Consider the following 27,530-nt stretch of genomic DNA (forward strand, 5'->3'; position numbering starts at 1 on the left):
TTTTCACTGGGCTCAGAGTTCAGACTGGAGGGTGGAAGCCCCACTGAGGAGCCCCCCGGCATGGCTAGGGCTTTGGGAAGAGCTCCTGGAGACCAGAGCTACTCGGGTCTTTGGCCATCTCAGAGGAATCACCTCCACTGGATCTGAGTGATGATCTGCCACTATTCTACCCCAGTGAGAGACCCTTCTCTGTGAATCCATCCTTTAGAGCTTCCATGCGCCTTTTATCACAAAGAGCTTCCCGAATTCCTTGCTTCCCTGTGGCCTCTTGGCAAAGACTCCCTGTCTGCCTCTGCCCCACCCAGGCCCCCTCTTCTCTTCACACACTTTGCTGATGCTTCCCTGGTACTTGTCCCCTCCAGGCTGCATCCCCGGGAGAAAGCTGCTCTTCCAGTCCCCCGCTCCCCGCACAAAGCTAGCGTCCAGTCCTTTTGTTGAGCTGGTGTCTAGACTGGAGTCCAAGTCACTTTACAGACCTGCACTGGCCGACTGGTCCCTGCTCTCGTCCCAGGTTCCTGTTTGCTGGGCCTGGATTCCTTACTCAGTTCTACTTCTCAATTTTCTCTGGGTTGATTAAGTTCGATTGAACCTAAAATAACATTTCACGCTCAGATCTGAGCCTTTAGTTTCTCCCCCTCTGCCTGGCCTCTGGTCTCTTGCTTCCCCTCACTCTGTCTGGGGAACCTTGTCAGCTCACCTTGTCCTTAAAGGCCACCTTCAGAGACCCTTGGGATGGGGTGGGGCGGCCTTCAGGCAGGCTGGCACACACGGTGAGCCGTGTCCCGAGCCCACAGCACGGGCTTTTGGCACGACAGGCCCCAGAACTGTGGGTGATGCTAACAGAGAAAGAAGGTAAACCTGAATTTAGCCTGCTCCAGGCTGTGTGCCAGCCAGTGAAAATCATAAAAACCCAAGAAGGAAGCAAACGAGGAATGGAGACAGGACTGAGTGTCCAGGGACCGTTCACCTGCCATGCTCTCATCTGGCTGAGGCCCAGACCACACCCTTCAGCTGCGAGTTACCCCCGACATGAAACATTTCTGAGAAGCACCACACTCTCAACCACTGCCCCCCAGAAAACGTCTTGGAACACAGTAGATTTCCTCTCTGATGATTCCCAAAGCACAGGAGGGTCTTTTCTGTACTTGGAAGTGAGGAAGAAGGGGTCCTCTGACAGAATGTGGGGTGACTGAGGGCCGACTGGATAATCTCAGGTCTTCCCTGCCCGAGACCCCAGCCCCATGACTCTGGGGCTCTTCCCTGTAACTTCTTATGTTACACACCCTCCCTCGCCCCCAGGACGCTACCCAGTTGGCTACCCAAAGTTTCAGTCTAAATGACTGCCTCCTTGGGCTAGGAGCCAACAGAGCGAAGAACTTCCCCCCTCACACACAAACACACACATGCACACGCATGCACACCCACACCCACTCTCTCTCTCTCTAATTTTAAGGAGAGCACCGCCGACCCTCCCCCCTTCCAGCAGAAGGTCACGGCCACGACACGGTCTCTGAGTTAAGCCCGGAATCGACAGGCCTATTCCTTTTTCCAACCTCTGAGCTTCAAACACCCTTTACGGCACCCTCCTCCGACTGGCATGAGCACAAAACAGGCCCAAGAACCTGGAAGGAGTGTGTGCTGAGGCTGGGGAGAAGGCAGAAGGGAGAGCGGATCAGAGAGGGCAGAGGTGTGGCCTAAAGAAACAGCATCTTATAGAGCCAGCACCCATGGGCAGCCCGGGGAACAGTCTTCCTCAAATGGCCATCTCTGAGCCTCAGCTTCACGCTCTGTGCTCGCTCCACAGAATGACTGCGACAATTAGTTACTTAATATTTTTCTTTAAATTGACTCATTTAAAAAAAAGCTTATCTATAAGGAAACCTTATATTGCTACCACACATGGAAAACCAGTATCATCTATAATTTTTGATCAAGATAAATAAAATTTGATTAAAGTACAAAAGGTTCTTCTGTGTCCCATATAAATCATCACCTTGGTTACCGCTATCGGTTATGTGTTTTCGACAGTAAACTCCCAGGGCCAAGGAGACTCTCTTTTAGGGGGCCTCTTGGTGACCTCCTGCCCTTGTCATCTTGGCCGTAAAATGTGCCCAGACCCCCATCTCTGCGCGTGGGAACCAGGCCCGCCCGCGCCGTGGAGCGAGCTCAGGGCCTACTTACAATTCGAGGTTTGAAGGGCGGCTTGATCTTCTTCTGCTCCAGGAGCAGCCAGTCGATCTCCTTGAAGAACGGGTGCTGCTTGATGGCATCCTCGCCGTTCTGTGCCGCCACACAGCCCAGGCGCTTGTGAGGGTTCTTGGTCATGAACTGCGGGGATGAGGAGAGAGACGGAATCAGTGACAAAGGCCCGCCAGGCACAGGCTGTGAGGGGAAGATGGAACTCAGCCAAGGCGGTATCTTTAGCATCACCTCCCAAGCCCATCTTCTACATTTTCGGGGGCTCTGCCCCTCAGGGTGCTCTTTAATTCTTACACAGAACTTACTGTGCGCCAGCCACTGTTCTACACATAGTATTACATACACACGCACTGATTCATTTCATCCAGCGTGACCCTCTGAGGTACTATCATGCATGATCCCTACTTTATAAGTGAGGTAGTTGAGGCACAGAGAAGTTAATTAACTTGGCCAAGGTCAAACAGCCAGCAAGGTATCGAGTCAGGATTAGGAACTCAGACTCTTTCTAACCCTCTGATTCCCCCTCAGATTCTCAAGTCTTCTCATCAGGGAGACTGAGGTCTGATAAACTCATACTGAGAGGTCAGCAGTCCTTTTTGAGGGAAGGAAAGAGGACCAGATATTCATGTTAAGGTCAATTATCAAAGGCACCTCCTCCTCTTTCCTTTTCCTGGACCTAGGCCCTCCTACTTTTAAAAAAAATTTGACTTTGTAATCTCTAGCACAAAACCCCACATAGATTAACAGATAAAAAACAAGAAAAAGAAAGGCTTACTGCTTCTCAATGCTTGTCTGTAGAAAACACATTGATGTGTTCTGTACTTTCTGGCTGGTGTCTTGTGACCTCACATACCCAGGTGAAATGATTATTCCTGTTAAATGAGTCAGTCCTGATGGCAAATGTTAATTTCACTGAGCAGATGTATAATAACATAACCTTGAAACAAATCAGTGCTGGTAGGTGGAAGTATTTCTGATAGCCACCCAGAATAAAGGTAGGGGTGTGTGTGTGCAGGTGTGTCAGAGACTGAGTATTATATTTCATGGGGTGAAGGCTGAAAGTTTAGATTTAAACAAAGGAACCTAAGAAGAAAAATTATAATCCAAAGGGATAAATCTATAATGATAGCATTTTAGGCTTCATCAGCAAGGGAGGTTCTCCTGGGCAGTAGGAGCCTCCTCCTGCCTCCTGCCTGGCACCCCTGAAAGGCAGGGGAGCCATGGACGAGAGAGTGAGGGGTTAGGAATGGTGCCAACACACTTCATCCTTCTAACCGAACAGCTGGCAGAGGTCACCCCTGCTTACACACCCCTGATTCCTATCGCCCACAGGATAAAGTCCATACCCCTTAGTTTGGCACACACAAACTACTCAGTCTGTAGCCAGTCTTTCTCGCTCGCCTTCTGCATCCTTTACTTGCCTGGTCCAAGGCCCCTCTCTAGCCCCTAACTATCCTCTAAGAACCAGTCAAAATGCTGCCTCCTCTGTGAAGCCTCCCCAGGTTCACTCTGTGGACATCTAAGACACCATGCTTCTCGTTTATTTAAATTATAATTTGTCTAAACATCTCTTCTCCTTGGTGAGCTCTAGGATATGGGAATCAGTTCTATCTTCCCAGCATCTGGCTCAGTGCCTGGCTCCCACTGTGCACTCAGTACATTGAGATGAGTGAACAGCGGGTTGAAGGCTGGGCCTCAGGGCACAGTGCTGAGGAAGGGAGGCAGCAGGACTGCCACTTACTGTTGCACAGGTTGTGCACTGCATAACTCTGGTGCAAATGGCCTTCTGGAGAGTTCTGCATGTAGGCAGCAGCCCTCAGAGACACAAATCAGTGGCCAGAGTCACAGAAAACCTGGCCTGGCCCTAGAATCAGGTGACAATGTGAGGAAGTGAAGTGTTCCAAGGCCAAGGGAGTAGAAGACTTCTCCTTGCTTCCTCATCTCTTCCTGTCCTCCCACTTCTGGGAGGGGAAGTATCAGGGCTACGGATAAACATACAGGTTTTAGCGTCTCAGGAAGCTGACCCCGAGCCAGAGGCTATTCTCTTTTCCCAGAGACTTCACCCTCACCAACCAGCTGACACAGGCACGACCTCTTCTGAATCTCTGTAGGTCAAAGTTTCTCAACCTCTGTGCTAATGACATTTTGGACTGGATACGTCTTTGTTTGGGGGTTGTCCCGTGCAGTGCAGGATGTTTAGCAGCACCCCTGGGCTTTACCTCCTAGATGCCAATAGCACCCCTCCCCTCCAAGTTGTGACAACTAAAAACATCTCCAGACGTTGCCAAATGTCTCTGGGGAATGATGGGGGACAAAATCATCCCTAGTTGAAGACCATTGCTCTAGGTCATCCATAATGAAAGGGTCCACCTGGGGTGCCAGCAGGGGGCTCACAGGAAAGTGTGTCAGGCTGGTGTTCAGGGCCCGGGGTGAGTGACCAGCTCTGCTGGGGTGCTACAGCTTTTTCCTTAGCCAGCACCTGGTATAGTGTCTGGCACATCCTAGATGCCCAATAAATACGTGTTGAATAAATGAATGAGTGAATGAGCATAATCTGTTTGCTTCCTTCACTGCTCTTATCCCAATTGTGACCACATATGGATGTGTTTTTTATTTATTGCCCACCTTCTCCCACTGGATCACAAGCTCCACGGGGCGGGGATGACAGCTGTTACACTCACCAGTGCTTACTCAGCATCTAGCACAATGCCCCGCACACTGGAAACACTCAACAAACGGTCGGTCGTTCATTGAATCAGTGAATGGGAGGGAGGGAGGGAAAGAGAAATAGATGCAGAAGGGAGGAAAGAAATGAGGTGAGGGAAAGAAGGGAAGAGGAAGGAAAAAATGAACTGCAGAAAGAAGCAACATGTTCTGCTGTGGCATTTTCCAAAATACGATACATGTCCCCTGCCAGATACCTGCGAAATGATTTTAGGTCATTTTTACCATTTTCATGGGATAATTCATGTTAATTAATTATGACAAGTGATACTCTTTCCATTTATGATAGTTATATAACATTTCTTTATAGAATACATATAATTAGGTAGATTTGGGGACTTGATTGGAAAAACAAGAAAACGAAATCATGGTAGAGCGAGTATTTGGATATGGCAAATTCTGTGACTGAGGCACGCCGACTCTGAACTTTGGGGCATTCTGATGGACGAAAGGAGCCAGGACCGGAAGTCAAGATTCCTGGGCTGTCATGGCCTCAGCCCAGCGGGGTGACCCTTCCCAGGTAAGCTGGTCTGCTTACCTTCCGTGCACCTCAGCTCCCCCAGCATTCCAAGGGGGACAGGTAAGTTCACTTACTTGCCACAGTACAAGTGTCTTACAATGCAGCAACGGGTGTGCTGAGCAAGTACTAAGCATTGTCACCTGTGAGGGACTATTTGTTGGCGGGGTGGGGGGACAGTCTCTCTATTACATCTGAATCCAGCGTGGCCACAGGGATCTTGAGTGGACGCGTCTTTTTTGATCAGCGATGCTGTCGTGGACACAGGTGCACAATGCCTCCCCCTTCCCTCCCCCACTGCAGGCCCCGGAGGAAGACGGGCCATGGGTGGCAGGTAAGGAAGGAGGGTCCAGCCCCCAGAGTGCGAGCGGCAGGGGTGACCCCAGTGCAGCAGGGGCTGGCTCTGCCCCCTCTACAGCACTGGAGGACCCAGGTGCATGGAGCCTTCCTCGGGAAACACAGACATGGTGTCCCTTTCCCACAAGAAGAGTAATTTGTCCCAGACCCCATTTCTGGCAGGAGCGGGTGCAGTGGGCCTGAGCTCCCAACGGTGACTCAGCAGTGAGCAGACGTGGGACAGAGAGAGAGAGAGAGAGAGAGAGAGAGAGAGAGAGAGAGAGAGAGAGAGAAAGGAGGAGTGGGCGGGGAGAGAGAGAGGTGGGAAAGCCAGGGGAGCAGAAAGTGGGTGAGGGCCAGTGACTCACAGCTTTCAGGATGCTGACGGCCTCCTTGCTGAGCCAGACCGGGTAGAGCACGTCATCATGGAGGATGGACTCAAACAGATCGTCCTCATTGTCGGCCTCGAAGGGGGGCTGACCAGCCATCATCTCGTACATCAGCACCCCCAGGGCCCACCAGTCCACCGAGGGGCCATACTCCAACTCCTGCAGGATCTGTTTGGGAGACGGGCAACGTCAGGGTCCACCGAAGGCTGCCCTCTGTGGCTACACCTGCGCCACAAGCGCCTGTGGGAAGACGCGCGTCTCTATTTCCAGCTTGCTCCTCTGTAGGGCGGAGCTGCCTTACATAAAATTAGGTTCTAAATCGGCAAGTTGAGTGAAAATTGAGTTTGGGAGGCACCATGTTGGGGGCCAGCTTTCAAAAACCAATACCCACAGTCTGTCTTCCGGGGGGAACAAATTGCTGCTTCTTTGCCTGAGCACCAGATGAAGTTCCTGACTTGAACTGAGGGCCATGTAAAAAGCTGTGCAAATTTTTGACACTAAAATTGGGGTGAATGAGTGCGTGCAGCAAATTGGGGTCTCCCATTGCACGCTCAGCCCAGGGCACGGCTCATTGAGTGGAAGGGTGAGCAGAATTTTAGCCCTCTTTAAATGGTGACAATGCTGAATTTACGGAGGCCTGTGCTCTTGGAAAAGAAACTAGAGTTAATAAATCTCTCCACCCATTTGTGTTCTAATCATAAAGGACCACTATGCTCTTGCATATTCTGAGAAAAGACCCATGACTTTCCTACGGCTCGCTGATGAATCCTTGTTTTCTTGCTTCTATAACGCCCCAGACCCCCTTCTTCTTATTTGAGGCGTTCCATAAACATTCTCCCTATTCCAAGAGCTCGAATCAAATCCTCTCCTTGGTTGTCTGGTGCATTTTATCTTTGACGGTGGCTATTTTTCTTATCTACGTTCTCTGCCTCTCTCTCTTTTCTCCCTCTGACCAAGTGTGTGGAGTCAAAGTCACTTGGGTTACATGCACGTATGACATGATGCTGGATACTCAACACCATCGGCTTCCTGCAGAACGGTGTGTAAGGACTGCAGTTTTACAAACAGAATCAGAATGTCAGTGCACAAGAGGAATTCTACTCTGAGTCAAGAGGCTGCAGAACTTTTTGAAAAGCAAGTAACTGCCCCATCCCAATTTTTCTTCAGCACTGGTCATGTGCTGGAAGGAGATGGAAGATCAACCAGGTTGTATCCAGTTTCACTCCAAGTTTGGCATTAGATTTCTGGGTGATCTCAAGCCAGTCACTTGACTTCCGCATTTATCAGATGAGGCTCAGATTCTCAGCTTAACCTCACAAGATTAATTAAAGTGGAAGATTCTGAAAACCTACTGCAAAATACAAAGCTCTATCTAATTAGAAGGTGCTACTAAATCCAGTTTTTCTTCTATAAGGTTTGGTCTCCACGTTTATATAGAATGTAGCAGGTCACTGGTGTGTGTTTGGCTCAGAGCAGAAATAATGCTCAGTCAGAGCAGGACTAGGCATGGTACTGCCCAGAGACAGGCAGGTGGGTGGGAGGACATCTCTGGCTGCTCTCAGCGCTGTCATTCTATAAAGAACTCCAAAAGGTGAAGGCTGTGGAGAAGCACGGCTGGAGTGCATGTACCCAAGGGGGGTGTATTTTGAGGACTCCCCCCAAAATAGGCAAAGGCCATTCCAGCTTGCAGGACACCCCAGGCAGGTAACTTGTTACAGAACAAGGCTCCAGCTCAGTTCTCAGATTCCAAGATGGAAGAGGAGGCTGAACCCAAGTATCTAGACTGTCTGGGGTCTACTCAAAATGCCCTTCTAGAGGTTGTAGATTGCTTGGGATTAAATCAAAAGATGGGTAGAAGCATTTTGAAAACAGTAAAACACGCACATTTTAGGACTCCTCAGAATTTAGAATGAAAAGGAATGTGAGCAAATGCAGCCAACTTTAAATTATTTGGGGCTGGTAAAGCTGCTTGGTTAGGACCTTTGGTCTCGGCCCAGTGGTCAACACAGGGTATCTGTAAGGTCAGAGCTACAGGCTCCACTGAGGAGCCAGTAACTCTGCTCTGTTCCAAAGGCAAAGGGAAAGCCAAAGCCCAAGACTCCCTCAACCTTGAAAGACCCAGCGGCCCAGCCTGGCTCACCGTGGTACCACCTTCAAGGTCATGGTTATCACCCATCTCCTCCAGAAAGCTTTCCTGGATTTCTCCAGCTTTCCTCCTCTCCTCTGACACCCTAAGACCCTTGCCCTAAGATCTGGCAGACACTTTCCACATACTACCAGCAGTTAAGCTACTCTTTTCATGGTCCGCTGTCTCCCCAGGCCATCCATAAGCCACCAGAGGGTAGGGGCTCTACATTTTTCTGAATCTACCCCTGTGACCAGCCCAGTTCCAACACTCAGGGAGACTGGCTGCCAGGTGTGCCCACCGTGTGTATCTTCCTGGGCATGCCCCCTTCTCTCCTGGGCTCTGAGGGCCTAGGTGCTAAGGAAGCCCCCCCCCCCGCCCCCGCAGCCTTGGGGAGTGGCACAGCTGGGTTCTGTGCCTCCTCGGTGTGGTGGGGAGGTGGCCTCCAGGTGGCCCTGTGTGTGCTCAGACAGGATGGCGCTGGGGAAACCACAGAGCAGCCCTGCCCACCCTTCCTCAGGCCCCTCCAGAGCCTTCCTATTTGGGGTGGCATCTTTTCTAAAATTCCCCTTAGGCTTGGCCCTAATTATCTGTTTCCTAATCGCCTTGTCACGGATGGAGCTGGTGAGAAGGGCAAGGCTTCACATGCCATGGGAGGGCACCTGGTGCAGCAGCCAACCCCTTGATGGGTCAGAGCTGGGGTAGAAGAGCAGGCATTGGGCCTGATGATGCCAGGTACTACCCAGGGCTGGCCGCCATTTGATGGGGAGCGGGGGCTGGGCATGGAGAAAGGAGAGGGGGTGCCATGGAGGTCAGCCAAGGGCACACCGTGGGAAGAGAAGCCCCAGGGCAGAGCTAATGCCTCAGAACGTGTCTCTGGTTTCGGGGTTAGCCAGGTGTCTCACAACCCCTCCTATCTGAATACAGGCTTATGCTTTCTGAAGCATTTCCATGCTCTAATCTCATTAGATTCTCAAAATAGCTTGATGAGGTGGGTAGGGCAGGAATTATTTTCCCATTTGAAAGATGAGGAACCTGAGGGTCAAAAACATTTTGCCACTTGGTCAAGATCACATGGGGGCATTAGTGGTTAAGTCTGGCCTGGAATCTCAACTCTCAGGACTGTGCTTTTCCCACCCCACTGCACAACCCAACGACCATGATGACTGTGACGGAGCCACCACTGACCCAGCACTTACTGTGGGCCAGGCACTGTGCTAAATGCTTTAGCGGCATAATTTCATTTAATCTTCCCAGTGACCCTTTGATAAAGGGAGCGATACCCTTATCAGCTGTAATTTGCCTACAGTAAGACCAGGGATTTCATTTTGCATGGAGTGGCGATGCTGCAGCGTTGGCACAAGTGTAGAATGGGAAGGAAGAATGTCTAGGGCCCACTCTAAACACAGACCAGAGTTATTCATTGTGAGTTTCACCAATGGATTGCCTTTTGTGAAAGTTGTGTGGGTGTTTTGATCATCATAAAGTGAATGTTTATCTTGGGCTGGGTCCTTGACTAGTACACTGGGCTGTCAACCCTCTGACTCTGGCATCTATTCACAGAGGGCCTAGAACCAAGCATTCTGATGATAGAGTGAATGAGGAAAGTGGTAGAAAAAGCAAGTCTCAATCGAGAGCTCTTGCTTTCAATGATTTCTCCTTGGAGGTTAAATTCCTAGTGTCCCTGCTAAGAGAACATACTAGTAGAGACAGACTGAAATCTCTATTCTTCAGATCTTTTAGAAGATGGAGGTTCCAGTGAGAATTTACCTATTACCACCATCCTTACTCTATGACCCTCCTCAGGCCTCCCCGTGTCTTATCTGGGCTGTGGAAAGACTCTCAACCATCCTTCCCTGACCCTCTGGCTTCTGATCTACACTGCTGTTACCTGTCTTCTTTCTGGGACAGGTCTGATGATGACCCTCCTTCTACTGGGAAACCCTCAGTGGGTCCACAGATCCTACAGAATAAAGGCCACTTTCCTTGGTTCTTTTTCTTAATCTTGTTCATTACTAAGAGCACTAAGAAATCCTCTGTTCTAGCCACACTATCTTCCTTTCTAAAAATGGCCGAGAATGTTCTCATCCCCTGGTCGTTGCTCATGTTGGAGTATCTCGAGTTCTCATTCATTTATTCATTCAACAAACCATTACTAAAAGACTGACTAGTGTGCCGGAGCTTGGGAGTACCCAGATTAGAAGCACAGCCCTGCCTTAAAGGATTCAGAGCCCAGGGATACTGAGCCTCCTTGCCTGCCCCACGCCCACTCCAGTCCTTCCTGCTGTTTTCAGGAATGCTCCCCACTCCATACCACCAAAGGAAATCCTGCAGATTCTCTACAACTCAATTCATCCACCAGGTGCTCTAAAAAACACCCCCCGATCCCTGAGGTTACCATCTTGTGTTGTGTACCTATTTATTCTGCTTAATTCATTGTTTACTTATCTGTCACTCTCTTTAGACACAAAGTCATTTTAGGAGAGCCACCAGGCTCTTAGTCAATTCTTCATCCCCACATCGCTTTGTGTCTAGCAGGTGCTCAAACAAAGCCCACTGGAAGGAAATGAAATCTGGCTGTGCTAACCGCTACCCACCATGGACAATGCTTAAAGGGGATTGGTACTTCCTTCTCATCTCACATGTGTCAGAACACTCAGGACCATTTTTATTCAGTATTTATGACAGACTGTGTCTTAAATCTGAATCATACCACACTAGGTATCTCTTAGTCTAGGCTAGACCGACCCGCAGAAACTGAAGGGAAGCAAATACTTTATGATGAACAAAATACCCAAGCAACTCCCATGAAAGGCAACCTATTGGCAAGGCTCACCATGAACATCTCTGATCTCTATTAAAATGAGGCCCAGGCACTCTCCTCTTCCTGCTCAATCTTGTGTGCCTGCTATGCGGAATCACTGCTGCACTAGAAATGGCAATTGGTTTCACTGTAGGCAAATTATAGCTGATAAAGCTAATCACTGCCTTTATCAATGGCTCTCCTTTATTCTGGTTATTAAAAAATAAAAGCAATCATACAAGTCAACAAACGTCTCTTGGTCCTAGTTTCGCTGGTAGTTCTGGACTGGGATGAGAGGATGCTCAGGGAGGGCCTGGCCAGCTTTGGGGAATGGCCTGTTACCCTCAGTTCACCATTATCTCCCCATCACCACCACTTCCTCATGGAGAAATCAGCAAGCCTTTCACCTTTCCTTTTCTCCCTCCTCCCCGGAATCCATTCTGGTTTTCCAGAGCCTTCCCCAGCACCGCTAGATGACCCTGGCATATGCGGATGGACTCAGGCCTCAGCCCTGGCAACAGGAGGAGGTGGCCCTTTGTCCGTGGTCTTACCTCGGGGGCAATGTAGTCAGGAGTTCCGCAGAATGTGGTGGTGGTCACACCGTTCAGAATCCCTTCCTTGCACATTCCGAAGTCGGCCAGCTTGCAATGACCTTCTGCATCCAGAAGGATGTTGTCCAGTTTCAAATCCCTATCAGATGGGCCAGAACCACATGGTTAATGCTTCACTCATCCCAATATGACCTTTTTGAGGTGGAGAGGTACGCACATCTCAGGGAAATCTGCTACAGAAAGGAAAGTCTTCAAGGAGGCTTGATCTGCCAACAACCAACCCCAGGCCAGGGCTCTTGCCCACAATGGCCAACCCCCCAAAGTGCCCCCCATTCATTCCAGTCTGAGGGAGGAGCTTCTGTAACCTCAGGAATGTCTCAACACTACTTTGGTTTAAAGAAGTTGGCAGCTATTTATTGAAGCCCTACTATATGCTGAAATTCATATTACTCAGATCTTGATAAGAGAGAAAGAAGGAACTTATGCCCCTCCCTTTATCAGTTAATCACGGGGATCAGGTGGTAGGACAAGACTGACACATATTGGCACCAATGAAGCAGATAAACCACAGAAGAACCAGGTGCTACTTTACAGGACACTGACTATGTGAGCTGTTGTGTTTTTTGGGGTGGGGGGGAGACCATTGATGGCTGGTGTAGGCAGGGAGGACTCCCAGGAAACTGACTCTCAAGAGAAGCTTGGCTAGGTGGTAAGGTTTGGACAGAGCATGAAGAGAAAAGGTGGGAGGGAGGGGAAGGCCAACACAGTACATGCAAAAGGCAGTGAAGAGACCGGAGGACTGAGTCCCAGTAAATGGTGAGGCAAGACAGACATGTTGAAACCAAACACGAAGATCCCAGAACGCCAGGAAGAGGGGTCTGAAATTCACGCTGAGGGGCTGAGGGTAACTGAAGCCCCAGCCTGCCCAAGTGTGCACGACGCATTTGCAAGATCAGTCTCTTAGGGGCAAGCAGGCCAAGCAGGGGAAGGGTCTGGGTGCAGGAAGGAAGGCCCATTGGTTGCAATAACCAGGCCCCATAGAGCTGGGTGGTTCTCAGGCCTCAGCCAGCGCAGCTTCCATATGGCCTATTTTACAGTTTGGGTTTCCCCTAAGATCTCGTATAGAATCTAGGGTTCTGGATAAGAATTCCCCTACCAAGTCTGCAAATTCCAGACCTGTCCCATATAAAGAACTAGATGGAGGTCCTCACCCTGGGTCTCTCTCAGCAGTCACTCTGGGGTGGGGGGATCTTGCAAAGAAGGCCGACTCCCAGGCACACAGAGCAAGAGGGGCCTTTCTCACAAGCCTGCTGGCGTCTGGACTTGAACTCCGGCCACCGTCAGGAATCCAGGCCTGAGTGCAAAGGTGGGGCAGGAAACACTCTAAGGCCAGCCTGTCTTGCACCCGTGGCCCCATTTCCTCATACAGCTGGGACTTCTTGAGAAAAGAGAAAGCACATAAAATGTGCTGCTCTAAGCAAATGCTTGGGAGCTACAGAAAGAAGAGTGCGCCCGAGCCCTTGGGACCAGGGCTCCCCGAGTCCCCACCCTGGCCACCGTGCGTGGTCAAGGCTCCGCTCTGGCTGGGGTAGGGGAGCAGGGAGGGGAACATGATTCGGGTGCAGGCGGCCTGGGTTGCAATCACTCCTGGGGTGTGGTCCTGGTGCAGTCATCTTGCTGGTCTGTAACCCCACGTGCTGGCGTGAAGGGTTACTGTGATGAGGTGTGTGAAAGTAGCCGGTCTTTAATACCCTAACACCCACTTCCTTCACAAGGAAACTGAGAGGGAGCAGGGTGTCCTGCAAACGTTTGAGTGGTTGAGAGGCTGACCCACGGCCCTGCTGAGTTAGGGCCCCTTACACGCTCTCCAGTCTATAGAGTTGCCTTTCCAAGACCTACCCGTGCCCACCATGATCACCATGGCAACACCCACGCTAATAGTAACCACAACCTGCGGAAAGCACCTGGTGGTCTACAAACCACATTCGTATTCTGAACAACCCTGAGAGTGAGGAAGAGCACACTCTGCACGACGGTGGCAGCAACAAGCACAGGGAGACTGGAAGAGGGCAAGTGACTTCTGTAAGGTGACAGGGTGCTGGTGGGACCGTGACCTGAACTCAGGTCCCTGGCTCTGAAGGCTGGCACCGCTGCCTCTGTGTACTACACTCCCCTACCTTCCTGCCTTCTCAGTGGTGGATGACTTTCAGTGCCAGCCACCAACCCCAAATATATAAAGGACCCCGCATGCCATCGCTCAAGCACTCTCTTTTAAAGCCTTTGTTATGTCATAGGAAGGACTCGTTCTCATTTGTATGAATGGAATAGATCCAGAAGATTCTGAGCCGACCCGAACCTTACCTTTGTGCTGAAAATTGTGACTCAGTGTTTCCAGCCCATCGGGCTCAGCCTTTCCTTCTGCTTGGGGGGCTCCTACCCACAGCAAAAGAAGGTGGACCACCTAGTTTCTCCCCACCTCCTGCTCTTCTCTGCCCGCCCTGGCCCAGGCGCACACCGTCTCTGGCTCCCTGCCCCTCTGCTCCCTGGAGAGAGAAGTCACTCCTGCTGAAGGCCCAGGGCGGCCGCCGGGGCCGAGCATGTTTTGCAGCAGCTGCCCCTCTGCTGCGGCGAAGGGAGGCCCCAGGCCAAAGCATTTCTTCCCACTGTCCTGTCGATGATGCCTGACATCTTCCTTGGAGACCCCCTCCACTGCCTGTATTTATCTAAACTCCAATTCCCCATGGGAAACCAAGTCCCAAAGAAGAGTTAGTGATTTATGTTCCTTTCCTTTTGTAACAGGAAAGATTAGCGCAGCTTGGAAGACCCCTGGGGGCCAGAAAGGCCGCTACTGGAACTTTATTTCTCCGGGGGTCTTCAGTCTCATTAAAAAGAAAAATACTCATACCACAGAGACCAAATTTGTTTTGTCCCAGGCTCTAAGTGAATTCCTGAGTGGGGTTTCAGGGGATGGGAGCACGCAGGGAAGCCCAGGGCCATGCTTGCTCAGGTGGAGAAAGAGAGAGGAGAGAGAATGCCCTTCCCTGCAAGGGAGAGGAGACGGAGCCTGCAGAAAGAAGGTGGTACTCCCGAAGTTCTGCGAGCTGCACAGCTGGCTGAGGGCGGTGGTCCCCTCATGATTTCCCTCCCCTTCTCCTACCAGCACTGCTGTGCCAGGACCCCTGCCTTTCTAGCTCCCATTCCTGCCCTAAGATTTCTCTACCTCTTGGCTTTTAGTGTTGTCTCTTCCCTAGGGGTCCCTAAGCCTCCCTGGGAAACAGGGTCGGGAACAATTATTTCCCAGCCTTGCCTGCTCTGAAGCCCAGCTTGCAGGGCAGGGTGACTGGACTTTTCTTTTTGAGAGAAAGTTCCCCTGGCACTCGGGTCATGGTTGCACACACAGAAGGTACCTGTCAAACTCGTGGCCTGACAGCTTTGCAAAGAGGGGCTCCTGCCTAGACGTCAATCCCTCTCTACTCAGTCCCCAAACACAAGGCCAGGGCACTTCTGAGGACTGGGACTTTTTTTTAAGGAGTAGGGTTTTTTTTCTTTTTCTTTTTTTTTAAATAATGGAAACAAATACAGCAACATCCCTTTCCCTATGAGCCAATGTAACTAGCCTTTATTTATTAAGTTGATCTATTTATAGTTTTATTCAATCTTTTTCAATAGGTAATACATTCATGTGTTCATAAAGTCCAAAGTGTAAAGGGCCTACAGGAAATATTCTCCCTCCTGCCTCTGCTCCCCAGACACCCCTTTCCCTGCTACAGGCAATTGCTTTTTACTCATTCCTTGTGTATCCTCTCGGTCACACTTTATACGTAAATAAGAAAATGTGAATATACATTCATTTCCTCCCTTTTAACTGAATGGGAGCTTGTTATATGCACTCATTCATACCTTATATTTTCTACTTATATATAGGCTATATTGGAGATCTTTCTGTCTCGGCACATGAAGAGTCTCCTAATTCATTTTTATGGCTGTATGATACTCCACCATATTTTGGGGGGGCCATTTAAGATGCTTCTAATATTGTGCTATCATAAATAGTGCTGCTGTGATTAAATTTGTACATATGACATCTTATGCATATATGAAAGTAATTGTACACATATCCTAGAAATTTCTGAGTCAAATAGTAAAAAATGTGGATTTTGATGAATGTTGTCAAACTGCCCTCCTTAGAGGTTGAACAGTTTACATCTCCATAAGCATATATGATACTCCCTGCTTGCTACCATGGTGTGTTACCAAGTTTCTGGTAGTCTGATAGGTAAAAACAGTATTTCAGTATATCCCTAGGTTTCTCTGTAAGTTTGGGCATTTTCTTCCTATATTTAAAAGTGATCTGTATTTTTTTTTCTGTGAACTGTTACCTATTTTCCTTCGGTGGTGTTTGTTTTTTATTGATTGTTAGGAGTTCTTTCTATATTAGGAAACAACCTTTGTGGGGGCTAAGAATTGCAAATGCTTGTCCCAGTTTACTCTTTGACTTCTGACATTGCTTACGCTGGTTTTTGCCAGGCCAATCTTATTTCTTTTGATGTAACTGAATTGATGTTTAATTTTATGGTTTTTGGAGTTTATGTTTTCATTTGAAAGTCTTTGTTTTACCCATTTCAAAGTTATAAAAGCATTCTCCCAAGGTTTCTCACTAGTACTTTCATGCTTTCATTTTATAAACGTTAAGTCTTTGATATAATTGGAATTTGTCCTGATAAAAGGTGTGAAGTATAGATCCAACTTTGTTTCCAGACTTCTAGTAAGTTGCCCCAGTCCAATATGTTAAATAGTTCATCTTTTCCTCATTGATTGAAATACCACCTTTAATAAATACTGGTATTTAAATGTCCATATATATTTGGATTTCTTTCTGTACCCTTCACTCTATAACATTGATCTGTACCATACTTTTTAAATTATTGTAGGTTTAAAATATGTTTTAATAGCCAGCAGGACTGGTCCCCTTCTTCTTTTTCAAAATGTCCTGGCTACTCTTGCATATTTATTTTTCCATACAAACTTTAGAATCATCTGTCTAGTTAAAAAAAAATTCCTAGTGATGTTTTTTATTGGAAACGCGTTTAAAGTTATAAATTAACTCAAGGAGAATTGATCTTTCTATGATGTTGAGTCTTCCTATTCAATAACATTGTTTGTTTTTCCATTTGTTCAAATCTTGCCTGTGTCCTATAGGAGCATTTTAAAGTTCTCTCCTATAGATCTGGTAGTACACTTTTGTTACATTTCTTGGCAGCCTGCCGGTTGTCCCAATATTCATTCTCACTTTCTCCTTAGTGAGAGAATGTTGATTTCTTTTAAGCCACGCACTTAGTGATGCAGCTATAAACTAGAATTCAAAGCCTTCTTTAGAGCTGGGCGTGGTTATGTGACTAAGTTCTAGCCAATCAGATGTGTAGAAGTCTCCTTGAAAGGAAGAACCTTACACTTCTTCTTCTTCCCTTCCTCTATCCTATTGCCTGAATGAGGATGTAATGCCTGGAGTCCTAGCAGCCACCTTCGACCATAAAGATAAGGACCACGCCCCAGGAACGGACTACCTATACTTCCAGATAACATTCATATGAAAAAGAAAAACATGTACTTTATTTAAAGCACCGTTGTCTGGGTTTTATGTGTCAACTGCAACTGAATCTACTTCTAAATAATACAAATTATTATTTTATATTTCACATTCCTATTGTAAATAGGATCTTTTCTTCCATTATATCTTCTATCAGGTTACACATGTTTGTACTAACTATTGATTTCTGCTAACCATTCTGTGCCCTGCTGCTACACTGAACGATCTTTATTTTTGTAAAGTTTTTCCAGTTGATTCTCCTGGATTTTCCAAATCATCTGTAATCAGTGATCATTTTTACCTCCTCCTTTTCAGTGATTATATTTCTAACTTATTTCTTCTGTCTGACTGTGTTGACTAGAACCTTGAGAACAGGGCTAAAGAATAATGGTGAGAGTGAGCACCTTTGGTAGCCCCTGATCTTAGGGGGTGGGGCTCCCAGAATTTCCTCCTCAGGCAGAATACCTTTATTATAGCTCCTGTCACATGGCACCTGGATCGAAGGCTTCCTTACTGTACTTCTCCACTAGGCTGAGGATTGTGAGAACTTCCATGGAACCTCCCTGACTCCCGGAGCTGCCAGATGTCCAAGTGGGCTGTGTGTAGGCTGGAGAGAAGTGGGTAAGGAGCAGGTCATGCCCTGTCCCTCTGGTCCAGGGTTTCTCACCCTTGGCACACTGGAGCTGGACTGGCATTTGGGCTGGATAACTCTTTTTTGTGGGGAGCTGTCCTGTGCACTGTAGGATGTTTAGTAGCTTCCCTGGTCTCTACACACTAGATACTCTTAGCAATCCCCAACCAAGCTGTGACAACCAGAAACGGCTCCAGACATTGCCAAACGTCTCTTTGCAGGACCTCTGGCGGACAGCTACTTCTCTGATTTAAGTCTTAACAGTGATCAAAGCTCCAGGATGGCCTAACCCAGATCGTTAAGCCAAACAGGGATTTGGGAGCCATGCTCTGGCTATCAGGAAAGGGTGCATCTGCCTACAGTATCCTCTGCCATTTTATCCTAGGAGACAAGAACCCTGACCACACCAACCCTGCTGACATCTGCTATCATCAACCGCCTTATTACATGTATGAAGAAATGGAGGCTCACTTGCCCAAGGCAAGGCAAGTCACTTGCCCAAGGTCACAGGGCTGGTAAGAAGCAGCACTGAGCTGACTCCACACAGCTGCCCGTGATCACCTTATGCCAAATGTAAGGCCCATGAGCTGGAAATCTCCATCTGCTGATTGGACCCAAATTCCTTTGGGCTGGATAAGGAAGGCTCCGTGGTGAGAAGGGGAATACAGAGGCCAAGAGGTCACAGTGGCTGACAGGGAAGGCTTGATTTAGATGCAGGATGGTATGACCAAGGCTCCCTTGGGGCAGGAGCACAGATCTCTTCCAGAAACTCAAAAGGCGCCAAGAAAAGAAATTCCCTAAACAACATACCTTTAAAAAAAAAATTCTATAGAACCTATGGGGGTAGGGGTGAGACCTTGCAGTTGGTTTTAAGGAGGGAAAAAAAAATGCTTTTCTTCTATGACCAACTGCACTACTTTATTGGGTTGGAAAATGGGAAAGGGATCTGTGAGTGAAAGCAAAGATCCCTAAAGTGAGTTTGCTGTGAGCTGGGGAAGAAATGGTCTTGTCCTGAGGATAAGTGAGGTGTAAAGAAGGTCTTCATATCAGGGACATCTGTTACAGATGGGCCGAAATCTGCAGTAGATCAAATTACACTTTTGCTTTTAACAAAAGTTTACTTTTAATATGACACGGAATCAGCTATTGCTATCTCTAGAAATGTGTCCATGACAATTTGAAATACATATTTTGTCTTCTAAGAATTGTACGCCCCTGCCCACTACGGCTATCTATGCACCTAATGGCTATGTCTAAGACGTTGTAGGTGCCTCTATGTTTTGATCTGAGATGCTGGCGGGGGGGTGGGGGTCCCCCAACTTGTCTCTTCCCGATAGGCAGTGAGGCAGTTCTGAATCTGAATCCTAACTTGGCTTCTTTCAAGCTGGATGATCTTCAGCTGGTCCAAAATATCATTGGGACTCAGTTTTCTTATCTGTAAAATGGGAAGCATACTGCCACGACTGACTGATGTAACCGACAAGAAAGCTCTAGCACAGTGCCTGAGACATGGCAGTTACCCCAGAAATTCTGTCCTCTCCAGGGATCTCTAACAGTCATTTCTTAAAATACACCTGCCACGTGAGGGCAAGTCACTAGAATTTTTGAAAAATACCTATTACCTCTTATTGTGCATAAGCCACTGAGACACTGTGGGATGAAAAACAGGAAGCATATGCAACTGTAACATACGAAAGAAAGTGATGACTGATACTTAAATGAAGCAGACAGACAGAGATAGAGACTGACACTTTCAGTCTAGTTCAGTGAGAAAAATCACAGATTCCTTTCCACTGGGCCTGGGGAATGACACCTGATGTGTGGAACACCTAGAGCCCCAGGGGAGAAAACAACGGGTGGGAGGTAGGGAGTGGGGGGGGGGGGGCAATACAGGTGTTTCTCATCAGGATTGATGTGACAGCTTCCAGACCCTTAGTTAGCAAACTTCTCAGGACCTGGATCGCCACGCTGGGAATGGGGCCTGAAGGGTTGCTGTGGCTGCAGCTGTAACCCGTCCCTAAGCGCCAGGCTTACACACCTTAAGGCTATCACACGCCTTATCTCTCTTACCACACAGCCCTGGCAATGAGTAGCATCATCCCCAATTTACAGATGAAGAACTTGGAGGGAAATAAAGCCTAGGGAGGTGAGCTGGGGCCTGCACTTCAGAAGCTGGGTGAAGTCCTCCATTCCTCCCATAGCACCTCAGCCAGCTCAGCTGAAAATGCATCCTTTGCCATTTGTAAAATTATAGTGTCCCAATTTGACGGTAGATTCCCCGAGAATAAGGGCCAGAAAACTCTTCTGTAAACCACAGAGCAGTCAGCAAAGGGGTGGCACCCGTGAGACCCTTCACACACAAGAAAAAAGTGAAAAAAATTTTGTTTTGCTTGACTTGTAAACTTGCCCTAAAGGAAGAGATCCATATGCTCCTGTCTCCTTCACCCTGGCTCCATTTCTCTTTTTTTAATGCCCTCACTTCCTGGTATGCTCACCCCACCGGCAGGCTAATTCCACAAAGCTCAGGCCTGAGTGCCACAGAAACGACAGCAAATTCTTCCATTTACTTGAAGATAAGAGATGAGAAAGATTACTTCTCGGGATGCCAAGTATTTGGATCACCAGAGAGCAGGCCCTCGGGCGAGGTTATGAAGAAACTCTGCTTGTTTTTGGACAAGTAGTGGAGACTTGTAAATGACTGTGGTTAATCAGATGGGAATCCAGGCTCTTCTGGCAGATGATGTCAACCACTTTCATAAATTTAACAGTATGTTCAAGAGGAAGACCATTTGCCCCTTCAATGCAGTCAGACTCCCCTCAAGATGGTGGCCAGTGCTGGTGACGAGCCATCATCCTTTCTCCCAGCTTTCTCTGTGGCAGCCACCTCCCATCACTCCCAGGAAGGCCATGTCACTCAAGTACGGCCCTACACCAGATGGGATGGCAAGCGAGAAGCCTAGGAGAGTGTACCTCCTGCCTCTCCATCAAATAGAAAAGCATAATTTGCTTTCAGAACCAAGGTAAACGATTAAAAAATTCTCCGTATCAGTGCTGATACCTGAGAGTTGACGATGATATTTCACTCTGGGCCAGTCTGCAGAAAAATCTTTCTCCAAGTCTTTTCATAGGAAAAGCTCAATCATTTAGGAACAAAATCATAATCACCATTTTTCTTTTTCAAATGCTTTTGCATGCCAGGCTCAGGGGTAAATCTTTTATATGCATTATCTCATTTACTCCCACAAGTAGCCTGTGAATCTGGTAAGACTATTATTATCGCCATTTTAAAGACGGTCTCAGGGGTTATTGACCTGGTCCAGAACACACAGGTGGCGAGTGACAGAGTCGGTGCTGCCTGACATCAGCTCCCATGTTCTTAATCACTTTGCTATGTTGCTTGGAGAGGAAAAAAAAAAAACTGTAGCACGTTTTTGCCCTTTTGTGGGACTGGGAACACAACTGTTGCTCTTGGAGGGTGGCTGCTTTTGACTCACAGCAACATGGTTACAAGATGCAACTGATAAGCCAGACACTGCTGTTTTGACCAAACAGATGACCCCTTGTCTGAAGACAGCAGACTTTTAAGCTACCACACTGACAGCTGAAAACCTGAGGTGTGAAAGAGCAGCCCTGTTCACAGCCAAAATACATAGCCTGGGGCTGTACCTGGGCATTAAGACTTGGAATCACTGCAGGATCACTTATCTGATAGCATGATTTTCCAGTTACTTTTTTTTTTTTTTAACCCACAGTAATGAAAGCAAATCCTTATCCTTAATACTCATGGATAATATCCTGACCTCCACTGATGGGAAACAGACCTTGACTTGTGTCCCCAGCAAGTAGGATGGGCTGCCCTGACCATGATACTTACACCTAGTCCCCTCATTCCTCTCCAGGTCATCAAACAACTTGGCTTCGAAATGGCTATTTGGGATTCAGTGTACAGACCAGAACCAAGGACAATGGCGACCTCAGGCAAGCTGCTTTTCTGAGCTTTACTGTCTTCAAATACAAGATACGATGGCTGGATAAATTAATCCCCAAGGATCCTTCTCGTCTAAGATCCTGGGAAGCCAAGGCAGCTGGAGCACATGAAGCTTGAACTTGCAGTCCGAGCTGTTGGACACCAAATGCTTCCCTTTCCACTTTGGAGCAAACCTTTGCCAGCAGGCGTTTTTATACAAAATGTAAATCAGATGACGCTCTCCTCCTGCTTGCATTCTTCCAGGGCGCCCCATGAACTCGCTTCCTAACATGGTGCGCAAGACCCTGTGTGGTCTCCACCAGCCTGGCCTTTTAGCCTCATCCCTCACCCCGCCCCCTCACAATCCAAACCTGGGGACTGTGGGTGGTTCCCAGATGTGTGAGGCTGTCTCCTGCCTCAATGTCTTGGCAAACCCAGGCCCCACTGGGAGTATCTGTCTTCCACAATGGCCCATGCCATGGGGGCAGGGCCTGGGAATCCCCCCAGTGCCTGAAGCATCCTAGCTTCTCAGTACCTGTTGGTCAAAGGGATGAAGGAAGGAGTGAGTAGTGAAGTGAATTTGTGGATCATGGCCCCTCCAGCCAGATGACCTTATTTTCAGATAATGTACAGAACTACTAAAACACAGTATTATTATAAAATATTAAAACTAACGCCCAAACCATCAGAGGCAGCTGAATCTGATGTTCTCTTGCACCTTCCAATCCATTCTCTGGTTATACTCAGGAAGAACCCCTTTTTGACCCCAGCAACTTCCACGGCAGTCAGAGTAGCATCCGGGTGCCTCACTCTGGCCCCGGGGCTGGCCCTTCTCCATCTCATTTGGAGTCACCTTCCCCTTTGTCCGGCCACAGGGGTGTCTGACAGTTCCTCAAACTCACCAAGCACTTTCCTGCCTTGAGACCTTTGCCACATTGCTGTTCCCTTTCCCTGGAAAACAGACTCCTTGCCATCTGAGTCTCTGCCTCCATTTCCTTTCCTCAAAGACGCCTTTCTTGGCCACCCTGTCGAAAGTGTCCCACCGTCACCCGCCCCCAACCCTTCCTGTATTCTCAGTAACCATGGTCATTTCCTTTGCAGCAGTGATCACAATTTGTAATTACTTTGCTTGTTTATGCCCTTGAGTTTATGGCTTCCCTCACATGAGCTCCACGAGAACTACGTCTTCGTGTTTGCATCTCGGTCCCCAGAGCCCTGCAAAGCACCTGGCACTCAACGTTTGTTGAGTGCCCGGATGAGCTAATGAGCAGGACCTGTATTAAGTCCATTCTAATGACAGTCTAGTTAATGGCATGACTACAACTCCTAATACATCCGTTGCCCACTTGGCCCTACTACATAATGCTCCACAACACTTACTGAGTTGCCACTCAGGGTCTGCTTTGGTGCTAGGAGGATACTGACAGAGGACACAGTCCCTGTCCTCAAGGAAGGGTCCCTATCCTCAAGGGAGAAGTGAACATGAATGAGTCCGGAATACTTGGGATGGCAAGTTCTACACCAGAAGGACAAACAGGACACCACCACTGTCCTTAGAAGGCAAGGGCTGCCGGTCTCGCCTTTTCTCGGCCCAGCGATTTGCAGCTCGGAACCCAGCCAGCACTCTGTCATCACAGAAAGGGCCACTCCAGCTAAAGGACCAAGAGTAACCTTTCTGGGGGCGTGCCTGGAGCCTGGCGGAAGTGGACTATGGAACCCTAGGCAGGGTCCAGAATTCCCGGACAGGAAGGCCAGAAAACTACTCCTCAAGCTCCTTTGTCAGTACGAGAAGCTGCCAGAACCAGTAAGTGTAGGGCTTCCGTGTGCAGCCACGCAAGAAGCCACGTGCTAAGAGAGTGGTCAGCCCCTTGCAGGTCAGCCCAGCCCAGATAAAGAGCTGAGGAAACGCAAATGTAACCCCGACAAGTTGAGGGGGATGTAGGGAAAGCACGTCTTCCTGCAAGGCAGGGGTCACCCAAGTTACTTGGAGGATGTCAGAGGCCTCCAGCAAGGCCAGGGAGCTGAAAATGGACTGACCTCTAAAAGGACAGAAAACAGATTTTATTATTCTTAAAAAAAGAAGTTGTACATTTATATTTGTTTAATTTGGCCACGGAAGGTATTTGCTTTGAGACCGAGTGGCGCTTTTCAGCTGATCAGGCATGTGAATGCATGTGCGTGTAGGCACACATGCCGCTAGGGACAGGTACACGGTGTGTTCACGCCACACGTGTGTTGGTTGGCTCAGGTCGAGGGGGATGCACACGTCCGTGAGGATGAGGCAAGAACCTGTGAAAGCTTCCTAAGGACCTGTGAAAGCTTCCTCTCTTTCACCAGGGAGGACACATCTGGTGGAGTTTATGAAACCAAGACGATTAGAGCTAAGAGTACCTCCAATGCTCCACTTGATAAATATTTACGGGGCACCTACTATGTACTGGTGAGGTCCAGGTTGTGGAGTGAGGGCAGGGGTCGACCAGTAGTTCAGTTTGCATAGGCTGAGTCTGAGACGCCTTGGCGACATCTAACTGCACCTGATGGCCAGGTGATGATATATGAAGGTCTGGGCTGGAGAAATACTGAGTGGGGGTGGGACTTTCTGAGAAGATAGATAGTGTAGTGTGAGAAGAGAGGAAAGCTAAGACTGGTCTGTGAGCAAGCCCAACGTTTAATGGGTGGGACTTGCAGTGAAACCACCAGAGAGGAAACTCACGAGCCTGGATGGCCAGGAGGCCCAAGGAGGAGGGACAATCTCAACCAAAGGGCATGGCCAGTCACTGCCATGCTGCTGAGGGGTCTCAAGTTTGGTGATTCAGTAGCTCAGAGTTCTTTTTATCCAACTGAGGCCCAGGAGGTAGAGTCACTTGGCTTTATTTATATTTATTGATATTTTCTCTTTATGCTTTGTGATTCCAATTTAGAAATAATAATAATAGTAGTGATGATAATAATAATAATAAATTTTACATTTCAAGAAACGACTTGCCAGATCAATAGAGGTATCATGTACCAGGGCTGGCCCGGTGAACAGCTTTAGTAAAGAAAAGAAAATGTCAAACCTGTCAATGGGAAAAAGAGAAGGAATTTCCAGAATTCCACTCAGGGGAAATGATAAAGCAGTAATTCTGCAAGTGACACTGGGAGACATGTCTTTGTATAAGACGGTCTAGTCTCCACATAGGAAGAATCCCCATTCAGAGAAAACCCACTGGAGCTCCATGTTTTCCAGAAGCCTTCCAGTCTCCAACCAAGAAGGACCTAGCAGCTTCCCCTCCTCCTCCTCCTCCTCCTCCTCCTCCTCCTCCCCCTCCGGGTGAGCGGGTGCACTGGCGCCCCAGCTCAACAACAGCCCAGCTTCCCGGGTCCCTCTCTCCACTCCACCAAGCCCACTGCCTTCTGGCTGCCCTCCCTGGCACTCCCTACCTACTGCTCCATCTGAAGGGGCAACTGTACTCAGGATATTTCTTTACTCCCTTCCCTTTAAAAATCACTCTCCCCCAAACTACAAGCCCTTCTGAATGACTTGCAAATCTGTTCAATGTCATTAAGCTAAGGTAGGCATTTAATGGCTTGATAGGCAACTTCCCCCAGGAACCTGCATAGACTGGTCAGAAGACTCTGGAGAGTTGGTGGAGGAGATGGGGCAGGGGGCACAGCCTCAATACCACTTCTCAAATCCTGCCTGGAGGGGGCCGAGGTCCCCTGCAGGGTTCTCCTAGTGGCCACCTCCTCATCCCTGCCTCTGAGTCCAGCTTGAGTCAGCTGATTTTTTTTTTTTTTTTTTAACCCTAGGACCATTCTTGGAGCAGGATTTGGATTTTCCTGATGTCAGTCAGCTAAAAATTCAGAGTGCTGCTTATTCCCTGACTTGGCGGGCGATCACTAGCAGAATGTATCCTCGCAGTAGAGCAGGTTGTTTGGCCATAGCTGTGGATGAAATAATAGTAAGTTACATTCACTGGAGGGAGGTACTTAGAAAAGGTTGGTCCATCTCTGCCTTGGGAAAAAGTGATACCTGGCTTTTGAACAAAGCCTCTTTCAAGTACAATCAAGGTCATGGAAGTGTACTGAGGGCATGGGGTACACACACAGAGCACAGCAAACCCTCAGATTTAGCAGTTATAGCTTTCTATTCTTGAGGTACCCTGAGGATCCATGATAAGTAGCAATTTCTACCTATACAGGGTACATATTTTAATTGGTTTTTTAATGAAGCCAGTGCGTGGGGTCAGCCAGTGGGCCAATGAATGAGCTCAACCCAGTGGAGACAGTGACGAGGTCTGGGAGAGGAATAGTTCTCAAACAGAATGCAAGTGCTTTGACCAAATTAAACACAGGAATGTGCAATGTGTTGGGGATTCAGATCTATGACAAACAAGTCCTCCAAATACTCTATTCTGCAATAAAGAAATCAAGATTTGTGAACTTATTTTTAGCAAGTGCTGTGGCAAAAATGGAAACTTTAGCGAAAACTAAAAAGGTGGCTAATGTGCTGTAGGCTGTGCCCAGGCAATATATAACTCTCAACATCTCTCTTTATATGTACATTTCTATGCCATATTAGTCATGCTACATACTTTATTACATGCATACACCAGTATATATTATTGTATATGTACTTTATTATATATGTAATAAAATATATATCAATATTATGGTTAGTATAGAGAATATCAAATTAATATATACAGAGACATAGATATATAGAGAGATATTGAGAGTTACATGTTGCCCTACAGTGATTTTATATATATATATATATATATATACACACATATATATATATTTACACATATATATATATATAAAATGAAGTATGTATGCCAAAAGTATTTAACATGTAGCATGAGAATGAGCCCAGGCAACATATAACTCTCAATCTCTTTCTCTCATATATTAATCATACTAGATACTTTATTGTGTATATAATAAGGTATATATAATAAAGTACAATTGGCCCTTGAACAACATGGGTTTGAAGTGCATGGGTCCACTTATACATGTATTCTTTTCCAATAAATATGTACTACAGTACTACACACTCCATGGTTGGTTGAATCCGTGGGTGCGAAGGGCTGACTGTAAGTTATACATGGATTTTTGCATGGAAGGTTGGCTCCCCTAACCGCTGTGTTGTTCAAGGGTCAACTGTACATACATATAATAAATATACGGTAGGATTAATACATACCATATATAGAGAGAGATGTTGGGAGTCATGTTGCTTATATACACACATGCAATAAAGTATGTCTATGATAAAGCTTCTAGTTTGATTAATATATATGACGAATATTTGGTATGATTATTTGGATATATGTATTTATATTCTATACATTATATGCATATATAGTATAATATATGTACATATAGCAGATGTTTTACACAAAATCAGTAGAAGTTTATGTGACTTCTTAGACTATATTTGGAGTTATTGGTCGCCTCCCAATTTTGCAACTTATTTTTACCTACTGGTTTATGCTAAACAGGGATAGAAACAACAATTACTCTTGAACCTTCAGAGTATACAAATGCAAAATCTGTCATCTAATCAGGCTAAAAAAAAAAATCACTATCTTCATGCACTAACAGCTTCAAATAGAAGTTGATTAAATGAATGCTAATTTCCTAATCTGTTGATAACTGTCAGTTTTTATTGCCAGAGATTAGCTGTTAAGATACATGTATATATACCCAGAAC

At 47.5% G+C, this 27,530-nt stretch overlaps 1 protein-coding gene across 1 annotated transcript in view; it reads right to left on the minus strand.

Annotated features, from left to right (window-relative positions):
* Nucleotides 1–27,530, minus strand: part of PRKCE (protein kinase C epsilon) — a 169,511-nt gene that overhangs the window by 23,092 nt on the left and 118,889 nt on the right. The window contains exons 7-9 of the mRNA XM_028496538.1: nt 11,645–11,783; nt 6,145–6,333; nt 2,182–2,328 (exon numbers count right to left, since the gene is read on the minus strand). Coding sequence (XP_028352339.1) covers nt 2,182–2,328; nt 6,145–6,333; nt 11,645–11,783 — 475 coding nt within the window. The remainder of the gene's footprint in view (nt 1–2,181; nt 2,329–6,144; nt 6,334–11,644; nt 11,784–27,530) is intronic.

Source organism: Physeter macrocephalus, chromosome 12 (genome assembly GCF_002837175.3).
Source record: "Physeter macrocephalus isolate SW-GA chromosome 12, ASM283717v5, whole genome shotgun sequence".
In the NCBI taxonomy this organism is placed as follows: domain Eukaryota; kingdom Metazoa; phylum Chordata; class Mammalia; order Artiodactyla; family Physeteridae; genus Physeter; species Physeter macrocephalus.